The 14381-nt window shown below is 40.9% G+C and overlaps 1 protein-coding gene across 1 annotated transcript; it reads right to left on the bottom strand.

The window, feature by feature from the left end:
* Nucleotides 1–656: 656 nt before the first annotated feature.
* On the bottom strand, nt 657–9242 carry LOC134226379 (nuclear receptor binding SET domain protein). Its single transcript, XM_062707132.1, has 6 exons — nt 8913–9242; nt 8411–8649; nt 6083–8203; nt 4902–5905; nt 4359–4838; nt 657–1827 (listed from the first exon to the last, which is right to left on the bottom strand). Exons 1-6 carry the CDS (start codon nt 8933–8935, stop codon nt 1372–1374), a joined length of 4323 nt encoding a protein of 1440 aa, XP_062563116.1. The 5' UTR covers nt 8936–9242; the 3' UTR covers nt 657–1371.
* Between the last annotated feature and the right edge of the window lie 5139 nt (nt 9243–14381).

Genomic DNA, 14381 nt, shown 5'->3' on the forward strand with positions numbered 1-14381 from the left:
ATTGAAGTTGTGTAAAGAATATGATTATTGAAAATAAGATCATTTTCATTGCATTATGCTAAACGACCAATATGCCAGACGGCTAAATATCAAATGATTTCATGCCAAACGGGGTAGCCCCTTTCTATCTATTGAAATCTCATCTCACAACTGAAACACTAACAGCCTCTTAGCTTAGTATCTATTAAGCACATCCAGAGTTATTAAGTGTACGATTTCCATGCTTCGGAAAGACGAGAAAATTTGCAACCCAAAAACAGACCGTATAGAGATTCGATTTCAGTCACCTTCAGCATGGTATGCTGCGTACAAAGCAATATGCCTTATCGCTGAGCTACGGAAGGTTTCCCCACTAAACAACAAGAAAACATGCATCTGGCCGATTAACGACCAAAGTATATCTTTTTTATAGCGAAAGGAGTATCAGGCCACTTGATCTGTTGGTTCAAAACGTCCGCATAAGTTAAAACAGCCTAATAAAATTCTGCCTTTCGTATTCTACCGTATGTGCTTTCCGCCTTTCGTAGGACACCCGTTTTGCCGGAAAACGATCTTCTGAACCTTCTTGATGCTTATCTATTACTGATTCTAATTTTATACATTACATATTATGTGATATGTAACTACTAGAATCAAAACAATTTTATACAGTCAAATTGTTTGTAATATGTATTCGATTTATTCAGAACTCTTAAATTACTTCGAAAATGTAACCCACTTATAACACAAGACACACTACTACGAAAGACTTAAAATAGTTGATCTAACAGCTGGTTAACGCTCACTGGAATCTTTTTTTTAATTAATATTCTACCGGCATATTTGTCGGAATCCTGAGTGCTTTGTACATCTAGGATGTTTATTTCTTCCTAACGGTTTGTACATATGAAAAGAAGAATATCCTACCATAAACAAATATCAACAGCCATCATTCAAAGATATAAACTCGGAAAAATAATTATTGAAACAATGTTTGTTCATCGTAAACTGCTTGGATTTCCAACATTTCTGTCTAAAAACAATTGCTGTAAAAAATCTAAATGTACGTTTCAATTTTCATTTCCACAATAATAAGCCGATGAGCTGCTTTACTACCTATATTCTTCTAACAAACGATCAACAAATTTAACTTTACTCGTTCTCCTAACATACTGCGTACAACAACGTTAAATACAATTTCGAAAAATATGCATATTCTTTCATTAGTATTACTAATAAAATAAACTTGGTGATGTATTTTTTTCCGAATGAAATAAATATCTGTTACACAGGCATCTTTGTGCTCTTTTTAGTACTAATACTCGTACGTACGTAATCAAATGTAAAAAATGAGTTTGGCCCCGCCAGCGTTCGTTGGAAGTCATCGCTTGCTCATTCTGCGGATTCGGAATCAGGTTTCGATGCTATCGGTCCCTCATCGATTTTTGGGGTTTCAGCAGCGGCCACATTGGCATCGTCTGGCTTATCGACGGTGGTGTTACTGCCCACCAAATCCGTAGATTCCGTTGGTTCCGCTTTGATCGTAACCTGATCCTTTTTGCGTTTGCCACTATCAGTTTTTGTGTCCTTGGATGCCACATTTTCAGCGGCGGCTAAGCTTTTCCTCCTCTTGGCACTCGGTGCCGCGCTGGATCGGCGACGTTTGGGACCTTTTTCTTTTTTGACAGATTTGCGTCTTCCATTCAAGCCGCCGCTGCTGGAATGGTCTTCCACCGGAGGTCGGTACTTTTGCCCGATAAACCCGGAGCATTTACCGGCGTTGCAGTGGCAGATTTTTTTATTGCTCCCTTTGCTTTCGAAGTTGTAGTTGAACGTTAGCTCTTCGCCCTGCAATAGATGGATGTGTAATAAATTTTAAATATATGTATCTACAGGATGAGGAAACCATATATGTGTTTTTGCTCTTAGATAATCGAAAAGGTGTCAAGATCAACTAATTTGTCTACCAGAAGCTTCCAAAGGATTATTGTGATAGTGAGAAAAATTTTGGGTGATAAAAATAAAAAATGGTTTAGTACTAAGCCGTATTAATTGAGTGGGTCAAACGCAAAGGAGTGTAAGTGACAAAAACTTAGTTTTGAGGATGCTGGGCAGGGTTTCGACTTTTCGTTTCAATGAGACCAAAGCAAGCGTTTCTCGGGCCAAGGGAGAATTTTTTTTCTTTGTTTATGTTGAGGATCATCTTTCACCCATCACTCTTTCTCCAGAATTAGCCTGGGAAGATAAACGAAAATCTTGCCTATTAGATGAAAATCCTTTTTCGTTTCATCACTTTTACTCTCTCACTCACTTTTCGCGAGAATTATCGCAGAACAATTACAAAATTGTATGGCCGCGCCGGGATTCGAACCCAGAATAGTAACAATAATAGCTGTGGGGATGCGCTTACTCTAGCCACACCACCACGTTATCTGTATGAAAGCGTTAAGTTATTTGGTCCACATAAGCTACTACCATTTGCATTTATGGTCCCACGAAAAGACTCGAATATGAAAGAAAAAGAACAAACCAACGTTTGGCGGCAATCGAAGTGAGCGAAAAATGGTTATCACTCTCCAGGCTGTTTTTCTTTCCCGAAAAGCGATTTCTACCCGAAAATTTTGGTGAGGGAGCATACTGTGCTCTTGAGATTGAGTGAGCATTACGAACCCTGATGCTGGGTCATTAGGCTGAAGGCCATTAGGCCGAACGGTCATTTGGCCGAATGGTCATTAAGCCGAATGAGAAGTGAGTAGTGCGCAGTGAGGAAGAAGTAGAAAGGAAAAAGGAGGAAGAAGGAAGATGAAAGAAGGAATAAGGAAAAAGGAAGAAGGAAGAAAGAAGAAGGAATATGGAAGAAGGATGAAGGAAGAAAGAAGAAGGAAGAAAACAGGAAGAAGGGAGAAGGAAGAAGGAAGAAAGAGAAAGGAATAAGGAAGAAGGAAGAAAAAAGAAGAAAGGGAGAAGGAAGAAGGAAGATGGAATAAGGAAGATGGAATAAGGAAGAAGGAAGAAGTAAGTAGGAAAAAGGAAGAAAGAAGAAGGAAGAAGGAAACAGGAAGAAAGAAAAAAGAAGGAAGACGGAAGAGGGAAGAAGGAATAAAGAAGGAAGATGGAAAAAGGAAGAAGGAAGAGGGAAGAAGGAACAAGGAAGAAAGAAGGTAGAAGGAAGAAGGGTGAAAGAAGGAAGAAAACGGAAGAAGAAGGAAGTTGAAAGAAGAAATAATGTAGAAGGAAGAAGAAATGAAGAAGAAGAAAGAAGGAAGAAGGAAAAAAGAAAAAGGAAGAAGGAAAAGAAAGAAAGAATAAGCAAGAAGGAAGAAAGAAGAAGAAAGAAGGAAAATAGAAAGAAGAAGGAAGAAGAAAGAAGGAATAAGGATAAAATGAGGAGGGAGGAAGAAGGAAGAAAGAAGAAGGAAAAGATAGATAGGAAGAAAGAATGTAGAAGGCAGACCGAAGGAGAAAGAATGAAGAAGAAAGAAGGAAGAAGGAAAAAAAAGAAGGAAGACGAAAGAAGAAGCAAGAAGAAAGTAGGAAAAAGAAAGAAGGAAGAAGGAAAATACAAGAAGGGAGAAGGAAGAAGGAGTAAGGTGAAGAAGGAACTTCTCATTTTACACTTCTTGCTTCTCTTTACTAATTCGGCCTAATGGCCATTCGGCCTAATGACTGTTCGGCCAAATGGCCTTCGGCCTAATAGCCTGACACCGAAATATGCTTGATTAAATTTATTCTCAGCACCCGAATTTCTGGAAAATAGTGCTTCCACGTTTCATCCCTGATCGAAATCACTTCACCAAATTTCAGCATGAAATCAGCTATTGTGCAGTGATGTACAGATAAAGAGAGATTGTGCACTCGAATCGCCACCGCATCGCAGTCGACATAAACAGGAATACGAAACTCACTATTACACAATGCATTGTTCGCTTCTAATTTTGCTCGAGTGAGTTACAATTTCATGTGAATGCATTTCGATAAGCACACAGTTGCGAGTATTATGCAACTGAACGCTCTCCACATCTGAATACTTAAGATTGGTCTCGGTCTTCAGAAATTGCTTCACTTTCCCAACATCGGGACGAACTGCGAGTACACTAAAATCTATGATCTTTTGTGCGCACCAACCATTTTCCACAGATTATTAACGAAAGCGAGTGAAAGTAAAGCTTTTCTCTTGTCATAAGACGAGTTTGTACAATCCCATTTAATTCCACCACTTAATTGTACCTTGACAGATACGTATTTCGACCTCAACAGCAAGGCCGTCTTCAGTGTCTCGTACTTGACAAGTCGAGTCAGGTGTGAACACGAGTAGTCACTCTTTTTATTGATTAGAATAAAAATGTTTTAAGGCATTTGTAAAGGGTTATTCCACTTACCTTCTCGATGTTTTTGATTGCAAACAACCCGACTGACTGAGCACCACCCACCGTCCACAGCATCGTCTCGCAATTTGGCTCGCAGGAGTGGTTGATGAACCGTGCCAGATTTCCCTTGGGTCCCGCGTCGATAGTCAACTCGGAATCCACCGTTAAAAAGTAGTAATTTTCGTCCTTCTGCGCCACTTTGTGCTGTAACCTCCGTGCTAGTTCTTCATTGTTGATCACCTCGCCGACGTACTCGATTACGAACTGACCTTGCCGGATATCTTCCATCGCAACCAATCCCCAACCTTTCTGAGATATCCGCTTGGCTACCAGTTGCGGATACTGTTTCTTCTCGAAGCATTGATTTTGACAGCGATCTTTAGCTGGACACTCTTTTGGATTGCACTCCACCAGCAGAGCACGGTTGATGCAGTTCGATTCTGGCCCACAAGGCTCATCGTCCGTCGCGTTGCATTCGCACACGTTATTGTCCTGAAACCATATAAAAGCGCGTTAGTTGCACGTAAAGTAATAACCCCTCTTCCCATTGCATACCATTTCTTCCTTGCCTTGATAAGGCGCTTTCAGGGGAGCAACATATCGATTACTCTTGATTTTAACGTACATTGGTGGTTTGAACGAACCCTCGCCCACCTCACTCAACTCCTCGGCCGCCTTTCGAGCCAACAGTATTGCATGTATTTTCTTGGCGTCTTGTAACGCTTCGCCGTACCGCTTGGCGATGCCCGTCCGCCTATTCTCAACCGTGTCCGAATCGCCCTCTTGATACAGATATATTCTACGCCTGTTGAGCCACACGTGGTCAAACGATCCGAAAAACCGAACACAAATATCCCACTTTTCGTGCGGTAGTTGCTCAATATTCTCCGGAACCTTAGGAGGTGGTACGGTTATTGCCGGCCAAAAGCGGAAAGCTCCAAATTTAGCCCAAACGATTTCGTTATAAAGTGGCATGCGGCCTGACTCGCATTCCTCGCAAATGTATTTGCCTTCGGGAGGGGTGAATTTAAGACACGCCAGATGGAAGGCGGTTGGACAAGTTTCGCAGCAGATTAGACTTCCGCCCTTGCAGCACAGGAAGCACCAATTGACGTTCAGAGAACTTTGTTCTAGATTGTGCTTCGGGCAAATCATCGCTCCGTTGGAAAGAATCTGCGACCCAGCCGGCACGCATTTGGCTTCTGTGTGGTACGAGGATGGACACTTGATACAGCGGATCAAGTGGCCCTTGGTGGTGGTCGCGTTCGAACGGGGATCATCCGAAATGCACGTATGACAGGTGTGATTCGGGCAGAACAGCGTACTAGACTTGGACATTCCTGTAAACTTGTGCTGCGGAAACAGGCGCAGGCAGGGCAAATGGTAATGCTTGCCACACCCGTTCAAGGCGCAGCGATACTTAAGTTCCTCTGCGACCGAACTGTCCTGATCGTTGCAGACAAAACACGTTGCCGGTTTTTGTAAGATGCAATCCGTGCAAGTAAATGCCTTGCTCGCTTCGGCAGTTTCCGTTTTGATAGCGGTATCCGTGAGGCAGGCTAGAACAAAGAAAAAAAGCATAGAAAACAGAATTATTTCGAGATTTTTTTGATATATTTTTGATTCTTCTATGTACTATGAAAAAAGTTGTCAAATCCAAGCACTTCTTGTACGAGGGAGAAAAACTGCCAAAAAATCTCACAAATATATTATTTGATTTTTTTTTACAAACATACCTGAATGATAAAAGTTGTAGCATTTAGAACATTTAAGTAATTCGTTTGGTTTGGCGCAAACCGCGCAAACGGATCCCCTTGGCACGCCCTTCATCAGATAATTTTTCTCCAGCTCGAAAATAAAATGCTCCTCCAAGCTTTTCTGCACCCGTTTCCGTTTTGGCTTGACCTCAACTGGTGAGCCATTTTCCTTACTCTTGTCGATGCCGAGCTCTTGTCCAAGTTTACGCAGGGCCTGGGAGCGCAAACGGCTGGACAACCTCGCCCCATTCGCAATGGAATGCATTCGTAGAGCGCAAATTTTCTGCACGTATTTTTGCAACTTCTGATCCACCTCTGTTTCCGTTTGACCTTCAAACACATACAGGCGGCTGATGTTCAGAAAGTTGTTGTAGATTTCCTTATCGGACTCTAACATTTCGGTGATATCGTCACATTCGCTGCTGGTTCCGCTGGCTGTATCCGTAATCTCACTTCCTTCCGCCATGGATTGGAAGTACCGGGAAATTGTATTGCGGAACAGATCCTGCTCGTTAGATTCGAGTTTGATGCGCTTCGATAAAGATTCTGTGCTCTTCGACGCTGTCGGCAGTGGTTCGTAAGCGGGACTTTCGGGGGTCGGAGAACGCTGTCGCTTCCGACCAGATTCATATGATTCATCAAAACTGTTACTGTGGTAACCCAAGGAGACGCTTTTAGTGCGCCCACGAACGTATTTTTTTGCTTTTTTTGCTTTGGCACGGTCCTCTTCCAACAATTCATCGTAGCGTTTTTCTCTGGCCTCAACCGGTTGACTTTGAGTGTCATCCGCTTGTCGTACAGCTTCCAGCCACACTTGACGTTGTATTAATGATGCCAATTTGCGACGAAGATGGCTGAACTTACCATCCACGATCTCTTTGTATTGTTCCATAGTGCAGTACGGTAGTACTTGATTTTCCGGAATCCAAGCGCGACGGCCGTTATCGCCGAAGAACTTTACGTGCAACATTGGCGTTCTTATTATTTTCCTTATTTGGGAGTCTTCAGGATCGGGACTTAACATGCACGGCCAATGGGGTGTTTTGTAGTTAAAAGAACCCCATAGCATTTGTCCCGGATAGAAATCGGAATTTTCGATCATTTCAGATGACGCTCCGGGGGACGGAAGTGGAACAATGTTTGCTTCTGGTGCTTTTTCCGGACTGGTAGGAACATCGGCTTCATCGACTACAGGCGTACTAGGAGCAGGCGATATCACACTTTCCCAAAAACTTCCGTCCAAATCGATTATTTGGATTTTATCTATCCCAACAAGACTGGCGTTAGGATCTATGATTGGAATAATTTCCGACATGGCATCTTCATCCGTAGCGGGAATTATATTTTCGTGTACAACTTCAACAGAACTTGGAATATCGGAGAGCTCACTCGATGGGTCTGGTTCCGATAAAAGGGGGACCTTGGAAAGTTCTGTTTTTCGCTCAAGGGATGTTGGATTTACCTTTTCCGGTGATGCATTCAGCTCAGTCAATGGCTGAGATGATGCTTCCGGTGGAAGCTGTTTCTGGTCATGTGAAAGTTCATTGCTCAGCTCCTTTTTGACAATTTTCAATTTGGCTGGAGATTTCGTTATGAACTTTGCAACATCTAATGGTATATAATCGCTGTTCTCCTTTTGCTTTCGTATCCTTCCGTAGCGGCTAGTGGGCTGTCCTTTGGTAGTTACATTCGGATTCATATACTTTGGACTCAGAGAGCTTTCAAGTTGCTTTAGAAGATGTTTAGATCTCTGGGGCGATTTTAAATTGTCTTCAGTCGATGCCTTTGGTGATCTTTGCGATGGGGACGCTTCAAGATTGCTTTTGTTCAACTGCTCTACTCTCGCTTCTATTGGTTCAGGTTGTGGCTTTATTTCTTCCGAAACATTTTCATCAGAAGGAATCGGTGGTTCCGAAACAGGTTCTTCACTCTTGTTCAGCTTCAATTGATCTTCAACCATGTTTACATCAACGAGCGGTACGGTAGATTCGTTTTTGTTTGCAGGCTGGTGGTGGCTAATTCTCCTAATCCTTACTCGCAATGTGCGAGTCAAGTTAGGTGGTGTTTTGGTTGTGGGTTTCGTGGAATCTGCGTCTGACGCTGTAAAGATAAGTACGGTTTCACATGAACTTTTCTTCAGCTATTAAGTTTTATATTTTCGGAAAGCCCGATAACTGTTAGGAAAAATGTTTTTGGCACACTGTATTAAAAAGATAGAACGTAGCGTTTTCGAGGAAATATAAACACTTTAACACAACGAAAGCAAAGTCTATGCGCATTTGCCTTATCATTTATTCCATCACTAACCTTCTAATGTTTTGCGCTCTCTTGCACTGTTCCGACTACGGTTGGGTTTTGTTTGGATCGAGTCCCCATTCCTCAGTCCGCTGCATGTCCGACTACTTCCATCTTCAGTACATATTACGTTAGATTCCAGCATCTGCTCCACGTCAACCTCAGGCGATATATGTATCGATTTCTTGCGATTCATTTTAGTGTGATTACCTTCTCTTCCGATGATTTTTTCAGTTAACGAAACCCGCGAGCTGCCAAAATAAATAGAAAAAATCTGTTTCAGATAACCGAAGCCTACTGTTATCCTTATTTTGGTCGTTAGCCCAGCAACAGAAACGACATAAGGATATAAAGCAGCAAGCTCGCCAACAGCACGGTTTGCCGCCAAAACTGGTCACCCTTCTATGAACGAAAGCCTTCTCAAATTCCGATTAGAGTTTCACCGAAAACAAGATTATTTTCACGGCTTATTGTAAACATGCTTATTATCACGTAACAGAAAACATTCACTTACGTGCGGGTTTTTGATTTCCCCATAATTATTTTCCACAAAACTCCGATAAATCGAATCTAACTTTTCCCACCAAAATATGATTCACAAATCTGATAGCAAAATATACCGGGTCGTATCACTAGCAAATAAAATTGATTCTCTCAACGGTCTGCACAAAATTCAACTTAATAAACATTTTAACATAACAGATTTTCCATTTTCACTACCGAATGCACTGGTTGTAGGGAATTTTCCGGGCGAAAATCGTGAATTTTATTTCGCGACAATTATTTCCAACAGCGGCACTTTCGCGTACGTAGCCAAGCTAGCGAACCGTCAACAATGATGGCTTCCCCTGCACTGTTAAATGACTTTACCCATTAATGGGTACTGTGTTATTGATATTATTCCACCGTGAAAAATTCACCCATTTTCTTGAAAAGTGCCACTACCCATTTTAATGAGTAGTGGCGCTTTTGAAGAAAATGGTGAATTTTCACGGAATAATATCAACAATAACACAGTACCCATTAATGGTAAATCATCTAACCGTAAGTGTTGCGTGCGGTTTGCATGCACGAAAAGCTTTCAATTTGAAGATCCGTCATCATCGTGTCTGGAGCTTTTAATTGTCTGAAAAAGACGTTACACGCTTAGCTCCATTTACCTATTTATGAGTACTTGTGTTACCCATATTTGAGTATTTCATACTTTACCGATATTATGAGTGAAATGTACCGAGAAAATAAGGCAAAGACAATTTAAGCCCTAAACGCAATACAACGGAACGGCGACGGAAACGGAAAATTTGGACAGAAAACATATGCCCTAAATGTCAAATTTTCCGTTTCCGTTGCCGTTCCGTTGTATTGCGTTCGAGATTGCGTTTGGGGCTTAAGGGTGCTGTTTGAACAAAAGATATTTTAGTTACTTCTGAAAAATATTAGGGCTCATTCACAAATTACATAACGCAAAAAACACAGATTTGAATCCCCACCCACCCCTCCGTGACTTGTTTGTAACATTTCCTTCATACCCACCCACCCCCATCTGTGACGCGTTATGCGTCTTACTAAAATTTCATAAAAATGATAAATTGGTATTTTTATTGAACTCTTCCTTAACTTCCTTCATAGTACATAATAATACTGTCAAATTCGAATTTAATTAGAAATTTGTTTTTTTAAATTATTTTATTATTATTGTTACCTGTAACAGAACTAAACAAACCCACCCACCCCCTAGCCAAACCGTAACATTTTGTAACGCAATGTTGTGTACCCACCCACCCCTTTATGCGTTATGTAATTTGTGAATGAACCCTTATCGTAAGGTTTACGTGAAAACTTACATGGATTTTTTCCACAGTACTTTTCACGTAAATGCTACGGGATGATAATATAAAGCAAAACATGTCAAACGTCAAGCCATTCCATGGTATGACTAGGTAAATTTTACGTGAAAATCCCCTTTGATTGATTATATTTTCAAATAAAGGATAATGGATTTTTGTGCTGATATCATTATGTAATGTATTATGATTTATCATACGATATTATGTATCTCTTTAGAATATTCAGAAGTTAAGAAAATTCACGAGTTTTTGTTTAAAGGAAAATAAGAACATATTTATTGAAAAAAAGTTTTACAACAAAAGTTTTAACAAGAAAAAAATTAAATTTAGAATGTACTTTAAACTAATCTTTTGACAGCGGCCTTGAAGGACGTTGGTTTCGTTTTGGCTTCAAGCGGTAAGCCATTCCAGCAGGAAACACCGTATACCGTGGACCCCCGGTAATATGACCGTTTTCAATCTGAACACTTTTTAATTTGAACCCCGTTCGTTTGAACATCGTTCAAATTAAAAATGGATCACAATGGATCACGTTTAGCACGTGGAATCGGGAAAAGAAAATGGAACATCGTGAAACGGAACGCAGAATCAAAACAAACCAACGAAGAGAGTAGCCAGAAACCAGTTTATCTGATGCGAATAGAGTAAAGGTAGCCTCACACCTCGGGAATTTGGTCCGCGGATTTTTTCCCCATGTATTTTTGCATATGCGATGTTTTCAGCCTTAACCAGAAGTTTAAATTAAAAATGAACCCCGTTAATTTGAATGAGGTACCGTTCAAATTATCGGGGGTGCACGGTATCAGCAGACTCTTCCCACTTGATGTTGTGTGCTGAGGGACGATGAAGGAACGGGTGCGTTCTTGGCAACCTTGTTGCATATGTTCCATGATGTAATTGGGAAGCTGATCGAAGTAGGCCTGCCGCATTATGCAACATATCCGTAGTTTGTAATTAGACGGCAGATCATGTCCCAGAATCGAACTTCGAACGGTTTCGGTTGAGTCTCTTCGACGAAGACCATGCACAAATCGCAGCGTAGATTTGAAGCATCGATGTAGTCGATCCTTTAGGGTGACTGTGAGACCTGAGTAATACACAGTATCGCAGTAAGTAAAGATGGGCATTATCACCGATTGTGCAAGTTTAAGTCTGGTCGGCAAGGAGAGTACAGGAGCAAAACGACGAAAAGTGCGTAGGGTATTGTAGGTTTTCTGTATTACACCGTTCACTTGATTGTTCCACGACAGATTGTTATCAAGCTCCAGTCCCAAATTCGTCACTTTGTTCGAAACTGGTATGATTTCTCCACAGAAAACGATGTTGGTTTGTGGAATTACGACGCCAGTTCTGCTGAAGATGATTGCCTTCGTCAATGATGATTGCCATCGTCGATGATTAACTGTCGCCGTAACTATATTCCGGATTATGGTTTTGGTCGCGTTAGTAATTTGTGGATAGGAAGTTGCCAGTTGGGCATTAAGTAAATCAAAAGCGTCACACACAAAATTAAGAATATAATGGCCCTGGAAAAACGAAGTCGTGTCGATTGTCAGCACCACCTGATGAAAAGATCACCGAACTTACCCTGGACAACTGCTGATGCACCAGTATCAAAGGCCTTGTCGATAGCTTCAAAGCGCTGGAAGCGCCCAGTTCGATTAACGTCGGGCTACTCATAAAGTGTCACAGAGTAGCTTCAACAAGCTACCGGCCCTCTGCAATCTGGAACTGTAACAAGCGCAATCAGAATTCAGAATGCTCTGAGCTATCTCACCGGTAGCAGCAGGCTGACACACCTGAACCCGCCCAGCAAACGGCAAAGCTGTAACAGTTAATGCGGCCGGAAAACCTCTTTGTTTTGTAGATCAAGACAAAATCTTCGAGCTAATTTTCTCGCTGAAGTGTTTGGATGGATTCGACCAAAGACGCCAAAGGAAGAGGACGATGAAGTTTCGTTAGCTGATGTTTATAATTAAAATCTCGAAGAAGACGGATCACACTGGAACGAGGGGGATAGGGAAGTCGATAAAGACTCCCACGAACGCACCGGTGAGGATAAAGACGATGAGGGAGGTGAAACCGCAGTGATGGGAAGTTACTGCAGGCGAGCTACAAAAGAAGGTTAGTCATAATTCTGTAGTTTAGTCATCCTCGGTTAATGTTTTTTCTCATAAAGAATATTCTGAGCTACTTCTGAAATTGTCAGGATTGTGTTTATGATTTAAAAAATCTCTGGTGCTTTCCAGCCCATCGGAAAAACGAATAATCTCCGCAACATCAAGCCAACGGAATGGAAACGAAACTGCCCCGAGAACCAATGGCAACAGGAGCAGCAACAAAAGCAGCCACAGCAACCACTACTTCCACATCGTCAGCGCCATCTCCAAACTAGTGACTAGTGACAAAAGATATTTTAGTTACAATATTAAAATTGTCGCTTCGGTTCCCTTTGTTCTGCTGTCCAAAACATGTTAGGTACTGAACTATCAAATCGTATACATTTTTCCTTCATTGACATTTAGCACCCTATCCTCGCCAGCAAAAAATGTTCAGGACAGCGACTACAGCGACAATCTTCATCATTAAACTAAAATATCTTTCCTAGTGGCGGATACAAATCAGGTGGTACTGGCAATCAACACGACTATCCCATTGTTGAACGGAGCTGGCCATGGTATCAACAAGAACCGCATTCCACCGGGAGGTTTCTCGTCCGGTCTGTGGTAGTAATCTGCTGTAGTGGAAACCGGTGGACCGTATCAAAACATTTGCAATACGGCTATTATTATAATACTTTTCGGAAATAATTCCAAAGTTTATTTTCCTGCGAATTATCAAAAAATAAATCTCTGTGGTTCTCCGCCAACATGATAAAGATGACACGCATGTTTGCCTTTCGCGTATACTAAGTATACGTAAATGCTATAGAATCATTCTAAAATTGAGCTTTTGATAGAAGGCTCGGAGACCCATAGTGTTATATACCAATCGACTCAGCTCGACAAATTCTAGAAGCTTTGAAAATAGGTCGTATGTGCAAAAGAGAGTCTCTCTTTGGATCTATTCTCTTTCGATTATTACGAAACTATACAAAAGTTTTCTTCGAATTTCTTGGCAGATATCCAAAGACAATAGCTTTGTCTATCATGCTGAAGTAGAAATGTAGCAAAACATGCAAAACTAGCCGATATATTAGCGAAAGAGAGCGTGATCAAAGAGAATCTCTCTTTTGCACATACGACCTATTCTCAAAGCAATCTAGAATTGAGCTCAATTCCTAGGTGATGCCTGTATGTGTGTATACACGGAGATTCGAAACAATCCAAAATTAAGTCTTTTTTACTCAACTTGACAGCTAAGTGCAACCACTCAAAATTGAGTTATTCGCTAAGTACTTAATTTTGAGTTATTCAAAAACACTTCGTTTTGGGTTAATTTTACTTATCAAACAAGAGTTGATTTTGGATGAAAATTTCTATATAAAGGCTATTGTGATTTAGGGAACATCCATAAATTACGTAACGCTTAGAGGGGGGAGGGGGGGTTAAGTGAAGTGTGACAGCCCATACAAAAAGTTTTGATGATTCATACAAAAAGTGTGACATAGGGGGGAGGGGGGGTTGAAAATGGTCGATTTTTGCGTTACGTAATTAATGGATCTTCCCTTATGTTTAAATGAAATTTCAAGCACTATAATTTCTAGGGACTACGAAAAACTGCCCACTCCCATGTTTTTTTTTTATTATTACATATTCAGTGTATTACATATATAAATGTCAATAATTGTTGTCACTATATGGATATCAATTACCTTCCGGTATGCAACAAGCATAAATGATCGCAATAAATAAAGCACAAATGACCTGCTTCAGGAACACTGTCCTAATTATCGAAGCATTACTGCCGCACAATAATTGATTCCACCTGAAAGAATGTTCTGCTTTGCAGTGGTGTGGGACAGGAGCGGCCCTGAAAAATCCTTGATTCAATTTGTCATTCCCAGAGTTTTCATCCATCAGTAATCCTGAAATGTCGCATAGTAAATTTGTAAGTAACACTTTTATTCATAATTAATCAATTGAAACTTACTTGCAATCAAATGATTTTATCGTTTCACTGTAAACTAAAAACTG

Source organism: Armigeres subalbatus, chromosome 1 (genome assembly GCF_024139115.2).
Source record: "Armigeres subalbatus isolate Guangzhou_Male chromosome 1, GZ_Asu_2, whole genome shotgun sequence".
NCBI classification, from domain to species: Eukaryota; Metazoa; Arthropoda; class Insecta; order Diptera; family Culicidae; genus Armigeres; species Armigeres subalbatus.